Source organism: Diospyros lotus, chromosome 13, assembly GCF_014633365.1.
Source record: "Diospyros lotus cultivar Yz01 chromosome 13, ASM1463336v1, whole genome shotgun sequence".
Classification (NCBI taxonomy): domain Eukaryota; kingdom Viridiplantae; phylum Streptophyta; class Magnoliopsida; order Ericales; family Ebenaceae; genus Diospyros; species Diospyros lotus.
In genome coordinates this window covers 14,011,082-14,031,825 of record NC_068350.1, presented here as the reverse complement: position 1 = coordinate 14,031,825, position 20,744 = coordinate 14,011,082, and the positions used below count along the sequence as shown (strand labels likewise).

The 20,744-nt window shown below is 41.8% G+C and overlaps 1 protein-coding gene across 1 annotated transcript; it reads right to left on the bottom strand.

The window, feature by feature from the left end:
* Positions 1-13,175: 13,175 nt before the first annotated feature.
* Positions 13,176-14,543, bottom strand: LOC127788067 (UPF0481 protein At3g47200-like). Its single transcript, XM_052316187.1, has one exon. The coding sequence runs from the start codon at positions 14,541-14,543 to the stop codon at positions 13,176-13,178; it is 1,368 nt and encodes a 455-aa protein (XP_052172147.1).
* Positions 14,544-20,744: the final 6,201 nt, after the last annotated feature.

Here is a 20,744-nt window from a genome sequence, read left to right as displayed (position 1 = left end):
CCTTTTGGAATTTTCTCAGAAGTTTATAAAAATCCCTCTTATTTATTTTCCATTTATCTTTCCCTTTAAAAATCCAAAATAATTATCTCCTCAAGAAATTTCTAGGATAAAAAATCATCAAAATAAACTATTCATTTTCCTTGAATTTCTGGATATTTTTCCAAAATTTTATTTCATTTAATTCCATTTTTTTCTCAAATTTTCTATATTTTCAGCATTAAAAAAAATAAAAATACATCCGATCATCTTCTCAGGCGACGGCGACCGGCGACCTGCTCCGATGGCTGATCCGACCACACCACCTTGAAACCCTCCTCAAGTCGATCACAATGGCACCCTAACATGGCCGAAAAACTCACTGAAAATAGCCCGATTTGACGATTTATAGTCCGATTCTGGCGAAGCTTTACGTTTTTCGACGAGCCAAATTGACCATCGATTCGAACTCTGATTGACACGAAACTTTTCAGATTAGTTACCCATAACCTCGCGACCAAAAGCCCCTTGTTAGATCCTTCGATCGTTCACTCTACAAGCCGATTTCACCTTTCACTCGATATATATATATATATATACGGCCGAATGCAAAAACACCCTTATACCGCTCCAAAAATTCTCAAAATCTCCAGAAATGATCCTTTTCCCTCAAGGATCAAAAGCCCCTTATTGGATTTCCTCGATTTGCCCTCAAAATCGAACAATTTGATGCTCCAAATTCGGCCAAAAACCCTTGATATTTATAGGCCAAATCCAACCCCCACGTGGCCAATTTCAGGCCAAAACTCTTCCCACACGCCTCCTAGACCGTCCTTGCCCATGCCCTGATGAAAATAGGCTGCCAAATCGCCGAATTTTCAGGCCAAAATCTCGGCCAGATCTGCCATGCGCTTGGAGCTTTTCTTAAAATTGCAATTTGGCCCTCTTGAAATTTCTTTTTACATTTTGACCCTTATCCTCAAGCCCCTGATCTTTCTAGCACCATCACTAAGACCCTCAAGATTAGTACTTCTCATTTCTCCCTTGAAACTTTCGAAAAATTACATTTTTGACCTTCCTCGAGCAATTTTAGAAAATTACACTTAGGCCCGATTGATCGTTTTGACCTCAAATCCACTTGATTCAACCCGAAACCACTTAAGGGTTGTTCTATACATCAAATATTAGTTCTAGACACACTCCGTTGATTTTTTTGGATATCGTTTATAACAATTTGGTAATACGACCAAATTGACAGCTGTATTTTTTGTTGTATCGAAAATTATTCCCGACCTCATTTCTTTTATCACTAAAAATCATAATTTAAATCACTTGTCGATAGTATACCATTTTCCTTGGCTATCTAGGGTCCGGGGTACTCCCTCTAACTAATTCGGTCATCCAAAGTTGTGTTAGTGTACCCTATAATCTTTTTTTTTTTCAAAATTCCATTTATGCCCTTTATCAAATATCATTTTTATCCTCAAATTATTCCTAGGTATTACATATTGTATATTACTATTTTTACCAAATATCCTTAGGCTCTTAGCAAAAGCAAATTTCCTTATTTATATATTAAATGATGTGCTAACTTTTTAATAGATGAAATAAAGATATTCAATGGAGATGATCTCTGGTTGGCCAAAATAAAAACAAAGATGATCTCTGCGACTCTAGCCCTTTTTTATTCAATGCAAATTTCACATAATGTATAGGAAAAATAGTAAGCAAGTAAGCAACGATGCAGGTCTAGTATTTTTTTTTTTTTTTTTTGTGTGTAAATCAAATCTAGTATTGAGTATTAACTATTAACTATTAAGCATAGTTGCATAGTGATTAGCGAACACAAATAAAGATATTACTATAAAAACAAAGATTATCTTAAATGATGTGCTGACTTTTTAATAGATGAAATAAAGATATTCAACGGAGATGATCTTTGGTTGGCCAAAATAAAGACAAAGATGGTCTCTGCGACTCTATCCCTTTTTTATTCAATGCAAATTTCACATAATGTATAGGAAAAATAGTAAGCAAGTAAGCAACGATGCAGATCTAGTATTTTTTTTTCTTGTGTGTGTAAATCATATCTAGTATTGAGTATTAACTATCAAGCATAGTTTCATAGCGATTAGCGAACACAAAGTAGCAGCAGCGCTACAGCGATGTAGGCAGCCAACGTTGGAAGCAGCGGCGAAGCAGCAACTGCCCGGCTTGGCCATCCCTGGCAAAACCCCCTCCAATGATGTAGGCAGTCGGCGTTGAAAGCAATAACGAAGATCCAAACACACATTTTAAACAGATTTTGAAATAGATAAATGGAAGAAATAGAGAGAAGAGATGGCTTATGATGTATATCTGCTGAGGAAGTCTAGAAAAGGTGAACATTGAAGAAAGTTGATTTTTAAGACAAGAAGAAGAAGATCCTCGTCGAGCCAATTCCAAGGATTTGAGTTTAGGTTTAATTTTGAGATTTGAGAAATAAATATTAGATATTTATTTTAGGTTTGGGTCGATAATATATTTAGGCTCGAGCTTGGGCTAGTTGGGGTGGGCTTGAAAAAAAAATTCATTCTTTTAGGCTAAAAAGTCCACTTTTTTTTAAGAAAAAATTGGGGGGTCCAGCCCACCCTTGTAATGCCCCGGGATGGTTATTCTATTATTTTGCGGGAATTATCTTCTATGTGAAATGGCACTAATTTGAGAATTTAATCGATAGGTTGAAGTGAAGGTGTGGACTAGTCAAAGGAGAAGGAGGCAAATCAACACAAGGGTAAGTTTGGAATATTTAAAGTGAGATAGGAGGCTTCTAATTAAAAGAGGATTAAGGGGTAAGAAGAGAATATTAAGGGGCTTAAGTGGGCTGGCATTTAGTAAATAAACTAAAATAAATTGAATGAAAGTATAAATAGAGATAAACTAAACAGGGAGAGAAGCATGAGACAGTGGAGAGCTTCGAGAGAGAGAGCTTTCAACTACTAGGGTTCTTCCTTTTCTTCAATCTCTTATTCGGGTGGTTGCTAGAGGTCCCAAGGGAGGAATTTAAGGTAGGAAATCTATCTAATAACCCTTCTCTAGCTTAGAGTCTAGCTTGTCCTCTGTTTTGTAGCTAAGAGAAGCTGGAAATCCCCATGTATGACAGGTTACGTGAGCTGTTGAGGATCAAGAAAGGATGGGAATTGGTAGAGAATGAGTCTAAGGTAAGTTCTAATCCCTACGTATGGTTTTTAACTTGGAATTCCAGTTGTTAAAAGGATTTTTATCAAAACCCCATGTTTTAGAGGAAATGCTACATGCTTGTAACATACTTGTTTTTCTTCGTTTAATCTCTTCTTCAACGCTTCCAAGGGGATTTATTCTCCCCAACTTTGCTTGGGAATGATGTATTTTTATTGGGTTGAAGATTAGGTAAGAGTTTGAGCCACCTTGCCTAGGTTTTGTGTGTGAGAAACAAGGGCGTCGGGTATTTTTGGGATCTGTCTGTTGATAGATTAAACTCATCTGTCGACAGATGGCCTTCTTAAATGGGCCATCTGTTGACAGATTGAATTCATCTGTGGACAAATGGCCTTCTTAAAGGCAATCTATCAACAGATTGCCTCTTGTTTGGCTTAAAAGCATCTGTTGACTATTAGTTCCCTTGTTTGGCTTAAAAGCCTCTTGCAAGTTTTGATTTCATTTTACTTTCTCGTGGCTTGGGTTTCCTCGTTCATAAACACATCCCCTACATATTGTCCATGATTAAATGAGTGAGCTAGCCTTATACACCTAAAGTGAAGAGATAATGTTCATGTATCATGTGTATTGTGTTTACTTTATTGAGCATGGTTATGAGCATAAAGCATGTTATATGAGTGCAAATGTCCCCTACGGTGCTACACCGTAAAGCTCGGGAGGCTTGAGAGCCGGACTCGTGTAAGCTCGAGTGGGCTGTAAGGCAAGACTCGTGTGGGACCCAGATTTCCTTGTTATACCTGTTATATGTGTTGTGATGATAATGTAGAAGCATGCATCTTGCTTATGTATTCATTATGATGGTTGGAACTTGCATATACACATGCTCCTTTCTCATTCCGTGCTTCGGTGAGATATTTATGGTTATCTATGGATGGTTCTCCTCGTTATTCTTGCCTTTTATTCTATGTTACTTGCTGGGCTTTGTAGCTCATTCGTTTGTGCATCATTCCAGGTAAGGGCAAGACTGTGGCTGACATGGAGCCTAATCAGGCTGGGTCCGGCATTTAGGGGTGTACAAAGCCGTCCATGACCAAAAGATCTTAGGGGTTTTTGGCATGTGCTTGAACTGTAGATATATAGTTCTATGGACCTTATTTTATCTTTTGTTGTAATCTTTCAGATGTATGACCCAGTATACATGGCAGCATGTTGCCTAGCTATTTATAAAATTTTGTTATCATTTACAGTCTTGTGTGTATGTATTTCTCCACAGCCCTAGCAGGTACCGTTCCTTTTTGACACCTTTCCCTTGGTGCCTCAGCCGGGGTGTCCAAGTGTAGGGTCATCATAAGTTTGGTATCAGAGCAGGGGTCGTGGGATAAGGCTCTGTACACGTAGGTGTGTCGGGTAGAGTTAGGAGGGAAGAGTCCTATGGTTAAGTAAGAGATAGTTGTGAAATTATATTTACCTTTGGAATGTTGGTTGTGCAGGAAGAATGAGCGGTCGGAGAGGGCGTCCGTCGACCTGAGGTCGAGGGAGAGGCCGAACTGAGTCCACTCTTGACATCCCTGATGAGCCCAGTGCTGATTGGAGCCAGGAGATGGCAAAGGTTTGGCCGACTCTGGCAGGGATGATGAGGACAATGGAGATGCTTGTGGCTAATCAGGCGCGATCGGATCCGTCACGACAGGAGGTTGAGGCGAATCCCTCTGGCAGTGAAGAGGGGCAGGCCCCAGGACCTGTACTACCGGGGGTAGGTAGCAATACTAGAGGCCAACTGCTTAAGAATTTTATGGCGCTCGGACCACCAGAGTTTTATGGGGGCATGGATGTTGCGGCTGCGGAGACTTGGATGTTGTCGATAGAGAAATAGCTTCGAGCTGTGGACTGTACTGATCAATAGAAGGTACAGTTAGCTACCTTTCTCTACGAGGCGATGCCGAGCGTTGGTGGGAGATGTTGCGACGTCGGTTTGGGAACCGAGAGCCAGAATAGGCAGAGTTTCAAGCGGCTTTCAATGAACACTTTGTTCCTGATTGGGTTCGTGAACAGAAGACATATGATTTTATCGAGTTAGGGCAAGGTAGCAGCATAATGACCCAGTATGAGGCTAAATTTACTTCCTTGGCTTGGTTTACTCCTGACCTGATCTCTACAGAAGTAAAGAAAGCAGCTAAGTTTCAAAGGGGTCTTCGAGTAAAGATTCGTCATGCTTTAGCGGGAGCGAGGATTTTGGACTTCTCCACTATTGTACAGAGAGCTTATGCGATAAAGAGGGATTTAAATGAAGCTAAGGGAAGACATGAAGCACCGAAAGGAGCAGGGTCATCACCGAGCTCTAGTGGGAACAAAAAGAAAAGATGGGATGCACAGTCAGTAAAGGGTGCGACAGGACCACCGTCATGTAGTATTTGCGGGAAGTGGCATGGGGGAGTTTGCCGATTTGGGGGTGGTGTATGCTATATGTGTGGACAGTCAGGACATCACCGCAAGGATTGCCCACAGCGCTAGGGATTAGTGAATGTGTCTAGGGATGCAAATGTGACTTGTTTCCGATGTGACCAGAAGGGGCATCATGCGAACAACTGCCCACGAGCATTCCAGCCTCAATTTGGGGGATAGCGATTTGGTGGGCAAGGACCTAGACCTAATTAGAGACCACCTGCACCGAGAGGAGCAGCTCTGCAGACGACGTTGCCACCGGTACAGCCTTCATTAGTTTTTGACAGACCTCTAGTACCGAGATAGGTATTTACCCTCACTGCAGTTAATGCTGAGAAGGGTAATGAGACAGTGCAAGGTATTCTTTCTCTGTGTGGTATGGATGTGCGGGTGCTATTTGATACAGGATCCACTCATTCATTTATTACTCCGCATGTGGTGTGTCATGTTCTTATTCCTAAGACTTCTTTGCCATATTACTTAGCGATGGATGCTCCAGGAGGGTTGGTACTATTGGGTAGCGAAGTCCTTAGGAACTGTGAGATTATGGTGGATGACAGGGCGTGCCTGGGAGATTTGATAGTGTTGGGAATTTGGGATTTTTATCTTATCCTGGGTATGGATTGGCTCTTTCGACACTACGCCAAGGTCAATTGCCGACATAAGATTATCTACTTTGAATTACCTCAGCAGCCTATTGTTATGTATCGGGGAATTAAACCCACTAGTTCTATTCCTATGATTTCGATTATGAAGGCAGAAAAGTTAGTACGGCATGGCTGCCAAGTGTACTTGGCTTTTGTGGCGACAAGTGGGAATCAGAAGGTGGGGATTGCAGAGATACCAGTAGTGTGTGAGTTCCTTGATGTCTTTCTAGAGGACTTGTCAGGCTTACCTCCCCGGAGGGAGATTAACTTCTTGATTGACTTAGTACCCAGGACTTAACCTATTTCCAAAGCTCCCTACAGAATGGCACTGAATGAGTTAAAGGAATTGAAGATGCAGTTACAAGAGTTAATAGATAAGGGGTTTATTCGGCCTAGCATTTCACCTTGGGGTGCACTAGTCTTGTTCATGCGGAAGAAAGATGAGTCACTAAGGTTATGTAATGATTATCGGCAACTGAATCAGGTAACTCTAAAGAATAAGTATCCTCTTCCTCATGTGGATGACTTATTGGAGTTGCAAGGAGCGTCGGTCTTCTCGAAGATTGACTTGAGGTCAAGTTATCACCAGATTCGGGTGAGAGATAAAGATATTTCGAAGACCGCTTTTCGCACCCGGTATGGACATTTTGAATTTGTTATGATGCCATTTGGGCTGACTAATGCCCCAATTATCTTTATGGATCTCATGCATCATGTCTTTGGGGAATATTTGGATTGTTTTGTGATTGTGTTCATTGACGATGTCCTAACTCATCCTCGCCATTTTCTCTTGCTCTCGCTCAACCCTTCTCATTCTCGCCGACCTTTGCTGCCTCTCAGCTCTCGCCCTCTTACTCTCGCCATCTCCCCCACACTCGCTCAGTGGCTCGGCCAATCAGCCTCGCCCTTGCTCGCTACCTTTGCTTCATTCGATTGACAACTAAATCTAGGTAATTTTTTTATTTTTTGGCCATATTTTTTTTACTTGTTCATGCTTGATTTGTTGTTGAAGCTGCTATCTTTTTTGAGCAAGTTTTAAGTAAGTGATTTTCTGGAAATTTTGTGCCTGCTTGACTATTTGACTACTGCATTTAGTTAGGAACTTAGGAATTGTTGTGGGTGATGTGGCACCACCTAAAATTACCAAAATACCCCTATGCGCCAACAGTCTTACCCGTCACGTGGATCGCTTGAGAGATTGACACGTGGCAAGTCAACAATCCGGAGCGAAGCCCAAGAAATTCGAGCCGGGCCGCAAGACCCGTTCCACCTTGACCGAGATTCTCGGGAGTCGTGCCCCCGCTCAACACGGGTTTATCTCGGGCACCCCATAATGGGTCTACATATAAAAGGACAAGGATCCTCACTAGGTAGGCCAAGTTCTACAGCTCTTACATTTATTACGAATTGCATTTACTCTACTGATTTGAGCGTCGGAGTTCACCCCGGGGGACCTTAGCCCCGCCACTCCGTTGTCTTGCAGGTCCTATCACCGAGGTCCGATTCCCAAGGTCCATTTGTAGAGGTGGCACGTGGTGGTCGGTCCCAAAAACCATCATCAGTGGGCCTTATGGCTGGAAGCCTAAAATTTGTTATTGTGAATCTGTGATTGAATATTTGAATCGACCATACTTTTGCCTTCTCTTGTTTGAACTCTAGAAATACAATTGTTGTATTGGCCTTGCATTTGTCTCAAATCTTGAGTTAAATATTTTAATTGTTTGATTATTGAATTGTGTTATTTTTTGTTTATGTATTTTAGAATTTAGAATGGAACAACAACATTCTGCGAAGAAAGGAAAAACATTATTATTTTTTTTCAGAAAGAGAGATCATCATGCTAGTGAAAGTACATCAACTCATAATGTGCAAAATCAATGTAGTGAATTTACATCAATTCTTTCAAGTTTATCTCTTGAAATTGAAACTTTTCCATCTTCAAATCCTAAATGTCAATAATGTTCTTGTATTGAATGAGATTCAGAAAAAAAAAAAAAAAACAAATTTGTGAATATCCTATTAATGCACGGGATGAGATTAGGCGGGCTCAAGTTTAACAAAAATTTGTTATACTAATTTTTTGATTATATAAAAATTTTATTACATTAACTTTTTAAAATTTCAGTCCCTTAACTTAAATTCTTGAAACCTCCGCCCCCTCTTTATGAATCCGCCGTTGTTTATGTGAATACAAGCATATCCTCATGATGATCTCATACCTCTGGAACCTGTTTGATTATCCCTTGAGGTCAAATCCTAGACAGGTGCGTTACTAGAAAGATGATGTAGGCCATCTTTCTCCCTGTTGAGCCTTTCTAGCTAACCCATAAGTATATTTTAGCCCTAGACACCCCATTGAACAATTGAATTTTTAGCCTTATGTTTCTTAGTACAGCTTAATATCTTCATTCACCTTTTAGCCTGGAAAACCATGAGCACGCTTCAAGAGAATTGGGAAAAGGAATCATTTAAAAAAAAAGAGCATGCCAACCAAGAAAATTATGTTAAAAGGGGCTACTGCCAAAACGGATGCCTTGAAAACTCTATGTTATATAAAGTTCAAAAGAAGTTTATTTATATGATTCATTGATTCTTCGTGGTCCAATTAGACAAAAGTCATGCTCCGAATATAGGAGTTGCGAAGAATAAAACTTGAGAAATAAGACCAATTATATGGAAAAAAGGTCAGGAAGTTATACAAGGGCATCTTATTTTGTTGAATAAAGCACCTACTATCTATAGATATGACAAAAAACACTTTGAACCTATTCCAATTATTTTCAATTATTTTAGACAAAAAACACTTATTTTAGTCCCTTGGGGGCTCTATCTAGTTTCTTTTATTAGCTACCACCCAAGCCTAATGTCACAAGCTTATAAAGTTCTTTTTGGGATGATGACGCTTGTGCAATTTCCATGACTCGTATCCTTAATTTTGATAGAAGAGATAAATTCATCGATGTGAGGCTTTGTCTCACTGCATAAGATGAAAATCGAACTCACGACCTATCAGTACAAAGCCGGCATATCGCTTGTTTGACGGCTTGACTTATACCCTAGGAGCACTTATAAAATCTTTTTGGGATTATCCCTCTTGTACAGTCTCTTACCGTTAGTGCCCTTAATTTCGACAAAAGAGGTAAATCACAAGTGAATGTTTTGTCTCACTATATAAGGTAAAGTATCAAACTCACAACTTATTGGTGTGAATTGTAATTTATCGTGATCCGACCACTTTACCTGTGTCATAAATGCCACTTATAAAGTCCTTTTATCATTAATAATGTGCATGACTACATTAGTGGAGAGGGATAAGAAAAACATACATTAGTGAAGGTTAATTATATATACTTAGGAGATCACTTTCATCGTACTCTTATTTGCATGAACCGTCTAAGAAGGATACATGAATTTGTGATTGGTTATTCATACGTTGTTTTTGGATTTGTTGTGAGATTTAGTTAGCACCTGAATTAACCATTAAATTTGTCCAACATTTTGAAGTTTTTCAATAATTGTGTCATATGTGATCTTTGAGGCTATAACTTGGAAGTCAAACAAAATATCCAAACATCCCCAAATTCCCTGTTTCATCCTTGTATTCTCCCTTGCTTCAGAACTAGCACAACTTAAGTCTAGGGGTATTTGATAGGGTCTACTTTTATATATGTTTTTATCTAATTTCAGTTTTAAGTTTGTGTTATTTTTCCTAAAGTGTGAATATAAGTGGATTTAATATAATTTCGATTTTTTATAGAAAAGGAATAAAGGAAATAAATTCAATCATGTGGGTCCTAAAGAAATATAATAAAAATGGAATTTGGCCAGCACATAATAATAATAATAATAATAATAATAATAATAATAAATTCAATAAGCCCGCAGAAGCAGGGAGGACTCAGCCGAGGAAAAAAAGAGGAAGCAGTCCGATGCAGGAGAAGAAGTGAGCGCAGGAAACAGAAAAGGGAAGAAGGCAGGAGGCGTGCGGAGGCAGGTGCGAAGCAGGAGACGGAGACGGCAGCCAGTCTCGGATAGAAGAAGGCGTTGCACGCAGCAGGAACGGAGCAAAGGAAGCGAGAAGTAGGGCCAGTGTTAATTCACACGCATCAGTGTCCGACTTGAATTCTTATTTAAACGGACATGGAGGACTGCACTGAACAACCAATATAATATCTTTTTAGACGACAACTAGAGAGTCTCACTTGAGGAGTAAATTATATTTCTAGATTTCCCTTTTTATCAAGAAGAAGAAAAAAAAATTTCACTTTGCCACAACATGGATTCAAGATTCTATTTATTCTACTTATTGTAGAAGCTTCCAAACCTGTATATTAATCAGTAATACATTGTCTTCTACATAGATATGCATACACGTATGTAGAATAACCTTTAAAAGTCGATCCACCTTGGGATGCCCGGAATGTCGTTTCCCTGCAGCTTGCATGTGTGGTGTTTCAGCCATGGCAGGCGAGCTCCTCCTCCTCCTCCTCAAGTGGGGTATGTCAGAATATTGGCATCTAATTCGGATTTGTAACCACCTCCGTTCGAATATTCCCAACTACCAGGACTACTCGAACAGGAGCGCCTACAGAAGGGAAAAATAATGAAACACGAGACAGAAATACCCTGACATGCATACTCAAAGATGAGAGCAACGGAAGCGAAACAAAACACATGCATGCACTACGGGAACCCCGCTAGCATAGCGGTCACCAGATAAATAAAAGAATACAAACTCCTGTGCCGACACACACGAGACACGAGATATGACCTGGCACATTCAGAAATAAAAAAATAGACCCTACACAACCATCAGAGTTGACAGAGGTTAACGGGACTGCCTGTACACCATACCGACTCGGCCGCTAGACGCTGATTCCCCTGCTCGGACCCATGCTGGCACTACTTGGAATGATGGAAAGCAAAGTGAGTCGAGAGACTCAGCAAGCATAAAGAAAAGAAAGGCTGAAGGCTGACATAACCAGAAAACTCTCCCCAAAATGAACCCCCAGGTACACACAAGGCATGAGACGCTACAACACAACAGTATAGCATAATAAAAGCACATACCGATCCTTGGGGCCCACACAAGACACACGACACCTAAGTCCCATACCAACATGCCGCTGCCCTGAAAGGCAACAAGTATCTGCAAGAAACCTACGCGCGCTGTCCCGGGTCGGTACTCCCGACAACCGAGCCATAGGCTTCTTCGGAACGGTACTCCCGTCCGAGAACTAAATACTACCAGTATCCATGCAATGCACATAGAAATGCAAATGGCGTAGTGAGCATCAACATGATACAAGGCGCCCATACATTCAGGCATCAGGCCATGCTCCGCCCACATAATAAACCACATGCCATGCATATGCCACGCTGGATGCAACCTAACCAAGCTAAAATGTCCGTATCCAAGCATACTCAATAAATGAATATCCCAACATGCATCCCGTACCCATGTGTATATCAAATCATGAACAGTAATACAAGGTATCTAATCATGCAGTAAATCACATACCGGCAGAGCTAGTCAGCAGTGCCCGGCACCGGTCAACGGCCAGTGACTAGGGGTGTCCACCCGACGGTCCACTTCAGGGCCATACCATAGTCTACCCCAACGTCACCAACAACCAACCCCTGCCCCACTGCTCGATAGCTCTAACTGAACCATAAATAAATTTGAGAAAAACTGTCAGTAAACCCAATAAAATCGTAAATAAACCCCCACGTCTAGGAACCTAGTCCCCAAACTGGTTCAGCAACATTCCTGAAAGGAGTGGGAGCGGTACAAACCCCCCATAGGCACACAACAAATAAAACTCTAGAAGCTTCAGATTTAATTTAAATTAAAATAAATGAATAATAATTTATCAAATAAAGTTAGGTGCCGAATTAAAGGAAGGGAGGTGATAAAATATAGGAAATCACGGGGCCTTTCACAGGAATTAAAGATCAGGAAGAGAAGGTTAAGAGCTTACCTGAAACCAGCTGATTCTGACCTCACTCGAGCTCTCGATGCAAATTAAATCATTTCCTAACAAATAACACAATCGGGACCCAAATTAATTAATTTTAATCGCGTAAAATTTATAATTTAAACATAACATGCTCCTATTAATTTTTACCCACGTACCTGATCACTTCATTTGCCGAAAAATCCCAAAATTCATTTATTTTTCCTTATTTTCTTTTCTTTCCTTTCTTTTCTTTTCTTTCTTCTCCTTATCTTCTTCTTCCTTTCTTCTCATGCGCACTGGTCCTGCGCGCCTTCTTCTTCTTCTTCTTCTCTTCTTCTTCTTTCCTTTCTTCTTCTTCTCTTCTTCTATTCCTTTCTTCTTCTTTTTCTTCTTCTTCTTCTTCTTCCCTGCGCCGCCTCCCCTGCGCCTGCCCGCGTCACTGCCATGGCCGATGGCTGCTCCAGCCGCTGCCTCGGCCAGCGCCGCCCTCGCCGTTCGTCGTTCGCCGTTTGTTGCCTCCGCGTGCCTCTGGCCACCACCACCACAAGCCGCTGCACCGTTTCCACCCGCGCCCCACGCGACCGCCGCTGCCGCCCTGCTCGGCTGCCATGGCCAAGCTCTCGGCTAGCTCCCATGGCCGCCACCTCCTTCTCTCCCTCGCTCTATCTCTCCTTCTCTCTTTCTCGCGAGCTCTTTCTCTCTCTCACTGCTCTCATTCCCTCTCAATCTCTCGGCCCACTGATCTCTCCCTCTTCAACTCTCACTCTCTGTTATTTCATCTCGCCAGAAGCTTCCTTGAGAGACAAATATATATATATATATATATATATATTTTGATGATTGTTCTCCAACACACACGCACCGCCTCAAATTTTAAATAAATTAATTAATTTAATTAATTTCATTTTATTTAATTAATTGGGGATATTACAGGATCTGACAAAACAAATGAGAAATTATTATTGCCTGCTAATCAAAGATGAAATATATACCTGAGGTTGCGGATGACAGTCGTCAAAGACGAGAAGAAAACCACCAAAGCAACGCAGAAAGCGATATATGCCCATGGGGTCGCAAAATTGTTCCGCCTCAGATGCGCCACCGCCTGCGGCCAACACCAACGGCTGTATTTGGCTGCATTCTCGCACGCGTCCGAGAAGTAGAAGTCCCCAATCGCAACTTCAGAGCACAGCTTATTGAACAGATCAGAAGCGTCTTTATGGGACCCCAAATAGTTGCATACAATCCCAGCTTTTTGGAGCACATCCACGTCCATGGCGGTGTTGATCAGCCTGTCCATGACGAACGCGTACGACGTAACGTACCTCTTAATGAGGGGGCAGCACTGCTCAAAAGCGATGAGATTTCTCAGGAACAGCTCCGTCGAGTCGTCGATGTGCAGCGTCGGAATTTTGAAACAAGCTCTGGAAAACCACCACCTTTTGACGCCGCAAGGATCTTGGAATTCGACCTGGAATGGGCTAATTCCGGCATTGTGCAGCTGCAATTGGCTTTTGGCGTTGTGGGATTCGAACTTGACGCCGGCGTGGTCGAGGTCTGTAGCAGATTGCATGAACTGGCCGGAAGTCATGGCCACCGGCAGATCGGCCGGAAGGTAGTGTTTGTGAAGAAGATGGAGGATGTGAAACGTATCGCCATCTACTTTTGCTGGTATGCTTTGTAGTCTCAGCAGATCGTGGAAGAATAACAGTACGTATTCAATCAAAGAAGGGCCTTTCTGGGTGTCAGTTTGAGACTCTGTAAGCAGGTGGAAAAGAGTATCAAGAACAGAGAATGGAAGCTGGTTCTCGAGCAACAGCAAATCTCGCTGAACAGTGCGGTAGGTCACGGCGCTATCAATGCCCAGTTCGGGAATTTGGTCAACCTTCTTCTTCTGGAGAACCACGATATCGTAGTGCCTGTAGAAAAGCTCCAGAATAAAGGAGCCATCCAAGAAAAGCATCACCTCGTTCAGCGTCGCAGGTTCTTCTTCTGGGTAGTAGTTCTGGGCCTCGGCGACGGACTCCCCCATCGCCGTCAGACACTTTTGCACTATTTCCCTTGCTTGCTTCTCGGATTTGGCGGCCCTGTAAATGAGTGGTCTGACGCAATTGACCTTGGTCTTGTTGACGCGTGAGTTGTCGAGGAGTGGGTCGCGGCTGTGAAGAGGTCCAATGGAGACAAAGTGAGGGGTATAGGCGCTTTCCTTGAGCTTCCGAAGATCGTCGGGGACTCTGTAAATGGTCCTCTGTGGAGAAAACTCAGGAGGTTGGCTGATTTGTTCGAAGATGATGTCTATAAGGCTCTGTGGATCAGTGGCCATGACTTTATCAGTGGCCATGACTTTGGTTGGGACCGAAACTAGAAGGGCAACGGTTGACAGTGGCAGGGGGGGAAATGCTTGCAGATCAAAGAAGCACGATTGTCATTGATTTATATATAGTTGGCTTTGCAAATATCAAATAAAATATGACGTTTACATGCCCACGTCACCAGTCAAGCACAACAACCCCTTCTGTTACCGTCTTATGATGCATGAAATTTTTTTTGAGGTTGTGGTTTCTGTGTTTTTAAAATATTTTTATTATTAAAATATTAATAAATAATTTTCAATTATTTTATAATTTTAAATTTTTTTATAATTATTTCGTAATATTAAAAAAAATCAATTCACGAATAATGAGATTTTTTTTTGAATTTGACTCAAAATTTTTAATTTTTTTAAATTTATTTTCAGAATTTGTTTAAATATATTATGAAATTTATATTTATTTTTAAATTAAATAACTATTTTTGTAATTTTCAGAATTAGTTTTCATAAAACATTTATGTTTCGATTTTGAATAAATTTCATAAAAAGTTTTTCAAATTGTATATCACAACCTATTTGAGATTTTCTAACTGCATAATCATTTTTCATTAAACACGTTTATTTCATTTGTTTCAAAACTGATTTCTATCTTTACAAAAAATGTTTCTTATATTCTTTCTTTAATGCATAGTATTAATATTTTCATATATAAACTTATCTAATGTCTAAAGTTTTCTCAAATTATTTTTTACGAAAGATATTGTATGTTGCATACTTATTCATGCTTATTCCATCCACTCCTACATCTTGTTTATAGTTTAAGAAAATGTTTTTCTTCAAATAACTTTACTACATCACAAATTAGAAGATATTTTTATTATTTTTAAAAAATAATCAAAACACATCCACTCCTACATCTTGTTTATAGTTTAAGAAAATGTTTTTCTTCAAATAACTTTACTACATCACAAATTAAAAGATATTTTTATTATTTTTAAAAAATAATCAAAAAACTCAATTCACTCCTCCGGGTAATCTTTCTTTCAGATTGCATTAGCACATGTCATAGCGAAAGTGATGAATAGTGTTCTTGTTTAAGGCTTAATTTATGTCTTAACTCTTATCTTGTGGTTGAGTTCGGAAATTCTGGTAATAGCCATCATCTTTGAAATGCTTTCGATATGGCACCACCTAAAATTATCAAAATACCCCTACGGGCCAATGGTCTTACCCTCCACGTGGATCGCTTGAGAGACTGACACGTAGCAAGTCAACAATTCGGAGCAGAGCCCGAGAAATCTAGGCCGAGCCGCAAGACCCGTTCCACCTTGACCGAGATTCTCGGGAGTCGTGCCCCCGCTCAACACGGGTTTATCCCGGGTACCCCATAACGGGTCTACATATAAAGGAGAAGAATCCTCACCAGGTACGCCAAGTTCCACAACTCTTACATTTATTACGACTTGCATCTATTCTACTAATTTGAGCGTCGGAGTCCACCCCGGGGGACCCTAGCCCTGCCACTTCGTTGTCTTGCAGGTCCTATCACCGAGATCCGATTCCTGAGGCCCATTCGCAAAGGTGGCACATGATGGTCGGTCCCGAAAACCATCATCATTTGGCACCCACCGTGGGGCCCGACGTCCAAACTCGCCAGCCTCTTTTTTCCTTGTCTCGCGCTTCGGACTTCAACTCCTCACCTCGGACCTCGGTCTTTCCACATGTATCACACGACTTTCGCTCCTGGCCATAACTACCTACATGGCTCCCCGAAGGAATGTGACTCGAAGCCAGGCTGGGGCTAATCTAGAGGCCCCACCTTAAGGGGAGAATCCACCACCTCTGGCCAATCCAATACCAGAGGACCGAAGAAAGGTTTCGTATCCCATCCATCAAGCTCTATGATGGAAGCACCGACCCTTATGATCACGTAAAACTTTTCTCCTCTCACATGTTGGTGCAATCGGGATCTGACGCAATATGGTGCCGGGCATTTTCGGCTACTTTGGGAGGTCATGCCCGGACTTGGTACTCCTGCCTTCCCCATCGTTCCTGATATTTTACTCTTGAGTAATGAAATGGTTTTGATGAATGTCTATATGAAAATCAATATATGAAAATCAATCTATATGGATTTTGTGAATGAGAAAATGAATTTTTTAATATATGAGTTTTGAAGCAAGGTATGAAAACCTATAGAAGAAATATTGAGTATGGTTGAGTGTGATTTGTTTCAAAATATACTTTTGATAATCTCAACTTGCTTTCAAGATAATCAAAATGAGGTTTTAAAAGAATCGAATAAGGATGTATTGAAAATTCAAGATTTTCTATAGAATAGTCGACTATCAGGATCATTCTGTCGACTATGCTTCAAAATAGTCGACTATTTTTGATGTTCTGTCGACTATTTAAGTATCTGTCGACTATTTTAGCATCTGTCGACTATCGAGTAAAAATAGTCGACTATGCCTTTTGATCTGTCGACTATTTTTGTTCATGAAATTCAAAAATTTCTTCTCATTTCAGCAACTGTCGACTATTCAAGTATGTCTGTCGACTATTGGATTTTTGTATTAAAAATAGTCGACTATCAGTATATGTCTGTCGACTATTCTTAGTTTTACTTGTAAAAATAGTTGACTAATCTTTTCTTCTGTCGACTATTATGTTTCACAGATTTTATAACGGCTAGTTTTTCAACTCCAACGGTCACAAAAACGGCTAGTTTCTTCTTCAATCTTTATGGATGCTTATATATACAACTCATGGATGATCAAGGAGAGACTAATGGACTGAAATGAGATGATCTAGCAATTGCAAACAATTTTATTCGAGCTTACAGTGTTTGGGCTTTCATTGTTTTATTTTTTCTCTCCAAGGCTTTACTGTTCTATCATTGTAAATTTATTGTTAAGCCTTATTTTTTCATTGTGAGAGAACTTGTAACTAAGAGTGTTAACTCTTAGCTTATCTCTTTCATTTGTATTGTTTCTATTTTCCTAGCTTGTGTAGCTAGAGGGCCCATTAAATTGGGAGGTTGTATTTCCTAGCTTGTGTAGCTAGAGGGCCTACTTGTGTAAGTAGGAGGTTTTAGTGAATTGGTTTAAAATCCTTAGTGGGAGCTAAGGTAGTGGATTAGGCTTGGTTTAAGCCGAACCACTATAATTTCTTTGTGTCTTTTATTCTTCTTGCTTTACATTTGTCATTTCATATGTTCTATATTTTAAATCACTAAAACCTCAATTGGGTTAAAAAGTTTTTTCAAGTTTTATCAAGATTTTTTTAAATATCCAATTCACCCCCCCTCTTGGTGTGTGCCATAGCATCTCCCATTCTAACAGTTCCATCAACAGCTAGGAAGAGTTGAAGACCTATTTCCTAGCCCATTACGCTCCCTTAAAGCGCACCGGAAGTCTTCCATGGCTCTGGTGAACATCAAGTAAAATCAGGGTGAATCCCTAAGGGATTTCGTGGCTAGGTTCAATGAGAAGGCGTTGAGCATTGACGAGTTCGATCAGTGGATCGCCATGATGGCTCTCCAGAATGGCCTGAGGGCTGGACCATTCGCTCAGTCCTTGGCCAAGACTCCACCTCGTACTTTCACAAAAGCCCTTACACGGGCTAACAAGTACATCAACGCTGAAGAGGTGATAAAGGTGAAGAGGGCTAAACAGAATGACAAGAAAGAAAGAGAGAATGAGAAGAAAAAGCCGATGGTGGAATAGAAAACGGACTACTGCCCATCCCGAGCTCCAGATTGCCCGGGTTTAGGGGGTGCACGGGGAAGCCCGGTGAGTTACACTCCCCTCAATGCTAGTCGAGCAGAGATACTCTTAGCACTGGAGGATAAGAATTATTTGCGACGTCCTCCCCCACTAAAGTCTCCACCCAACACTAGAAGCAAAAAGAAGTATTGTTGTTTCCAACGCGACCACGGCCATGAGACAGAGGACTGCATCTAATTGAAAGAAGAGATACAGGAGCTTATCAACAGGGGTTACCTTCGGGATTTCGTTAGTCGAGGAGGTGTGAACTCGGGCAAGGTAGAATCCCAACTGGAGCACAGAAGGAGGTCCCCTACTCGTGATCGCCTTCGAGAACAAAGTCGAACACCGCCCCGGAGAGAAGGAAAATAGCCTGCCGAGGAGGGAGGACAGAAGTTTATCTTATACACATTGGCGGCGGGAACAGTTCCAGGGCCTCACTCAACTGCTCCCAAGAGCGTGGTAAAGGATAAGGTGGTCATCACATTCTCCGAAGAGGATCTTCCGAACTACCCCAACTATTCAGATTTGTTGGTGATCACTGCTCAAGTAGGAGAGTGGGAGATGAGGCGAATCCTCGTGGACCCGGGTAGTTCTTCGGAGATCCTTTCTAAGAGGGCATTCCTAGGGATGGGGTTCACTCTCGAACAGCTGAGGCCAGTTCGTGTCCCCTTGGTTGGTTTTGATGGAATGGTGATTCACTCCGAGGGGTTGATCCGGCTACCCCTAACGGTCGGTAGTGGCTCTCATAAATCCCAGGTGACGTTGGATATTTTGGTTGTTGATGTGCCCTCGGCATATAATATGATTCTTGATAGGTCTGGGCTTAGTGCTTTGAGGGCGGTACCAAGCACATATCACATGGTGTTGAAATTCCCTACTCCGAGAGGGATTGGCAAGGTAAGAGGAGACCAACATCAAGCTAGGGAATGCTACGTAGCCTCCTTGAGTGCCACTATAGCCAAGGGGTCAGAGTCAGACTCAAGGCCGAACCAGGATGTTATCCTTCAAGACGGTCAGGGCCAGATAGAGACAAAACAGGGAAAAGCCTTAAGTATAGGAGCAGGTCAGAGATCGGTAAGGGGGGAGGGACAGAGTTATGCCGCTCCTCCCATGGTGGTTACCAGTTTCATCTTGGAAGGTCCGGAGGAGCCCAAGACCTCGGAGCCAGTGGACGAGCTCGAGGAAGTCTTGTTAGGGGAAGAGCCCGATTGGACAGTACGGATCAGTTCCAAGTTACAGGAGCCCTTGCGGTCCGAGGTCCTTTCACTCTTGCGCCAGTATCAAGACGTGTTTGCTTGGTCTACACTAAATATGCCAGGGATAGACCCGGCTGTCATGACCCATCGCTTGGGACTCTACCCTGATTACGTGCCGGTGAGGCAAAGAAAAAGGAAGTTTACCTCGGAGCGGGTTAAAGCTATAGAGGCTGAGGTGAAAAAGCTTATGGAGGCTAATCATATTTGGGAGGTCGACTATCCAGAGTGGTTAGCCAGCGTGGTCCTTGTTTCTAAGGGGTCGGGAAAATGGAGGCTTTGTATTGATTTTAAAGATCTTAATAAAGCCTGCCCCAAGGATAGTTACCCTCTGCCCAGGATTGACGCATTGATTGATGGAACAGCAGGATGTCAGCTGATGAGTTTCTTAGATGCATTCCAGGGGTACCACCAAATCCCATTACACCCTAAGGATCAGGAGAAGACTGCCTTCATCACAGATAAGGCCACCTATTGTTATCGAGTCATGCCCTTTGGGTTGAAGAACGTCGGAGCTACATATTAGAGGTTAGTCAACAAGCTGTTCAAGGCTCAACTCGGTCGAAACATGGAGGCTTACGTTGATGATATATTGGTCAAGAGTCTCTTGGCTGAGCAGCATCCAAACGACTTGGAGGAATGCCTCCAGACCTTGCGTCAGTATCAGATGAAGCTCAACCCAGCTAAGTGTGCATTCGGGGTGACAGATGGTAAATTTTTGGGGTTCATGGTGCATTACCGGGGTATTGAGGCTAACCCCTCGAAGATAAAAGCCATTCTCGAGACTAATCGGGAGGATAGCGGCATTAAGAAGGTTTTTGGCAAGATCTGTGGAGAGGCAATTGCCATTTTTTAAGGCCTTGACTCGGGTCCAGAATTTTGCATGGACAGAAGAGTGCCAGGAGGCGTTTGAGTAGCTGAAACAGTGTCTAGTCTCCCCCCCCAGTCCTAGCTAAGCCACAGCCGGGAGAGTCACTATACATTTATCTGGCTACCTCGGATAAGGCCGTCAGTTCGATTTTGGTACGGGAGGAGGACAAAGTTCAAAAGCCGGTCTACTATGTGAGCAAGAGATTGGATGGAGCTGAGATTCGTTACACTCCAACAGAAAAGTTGGCCTATGCCCTAGTCATCTCCGCTCGAAAGTTGAGGCCCTATTTCGAGGCACACCATGTTATCGTCCTGTCAAGTCAGCCATTGAGGCATGT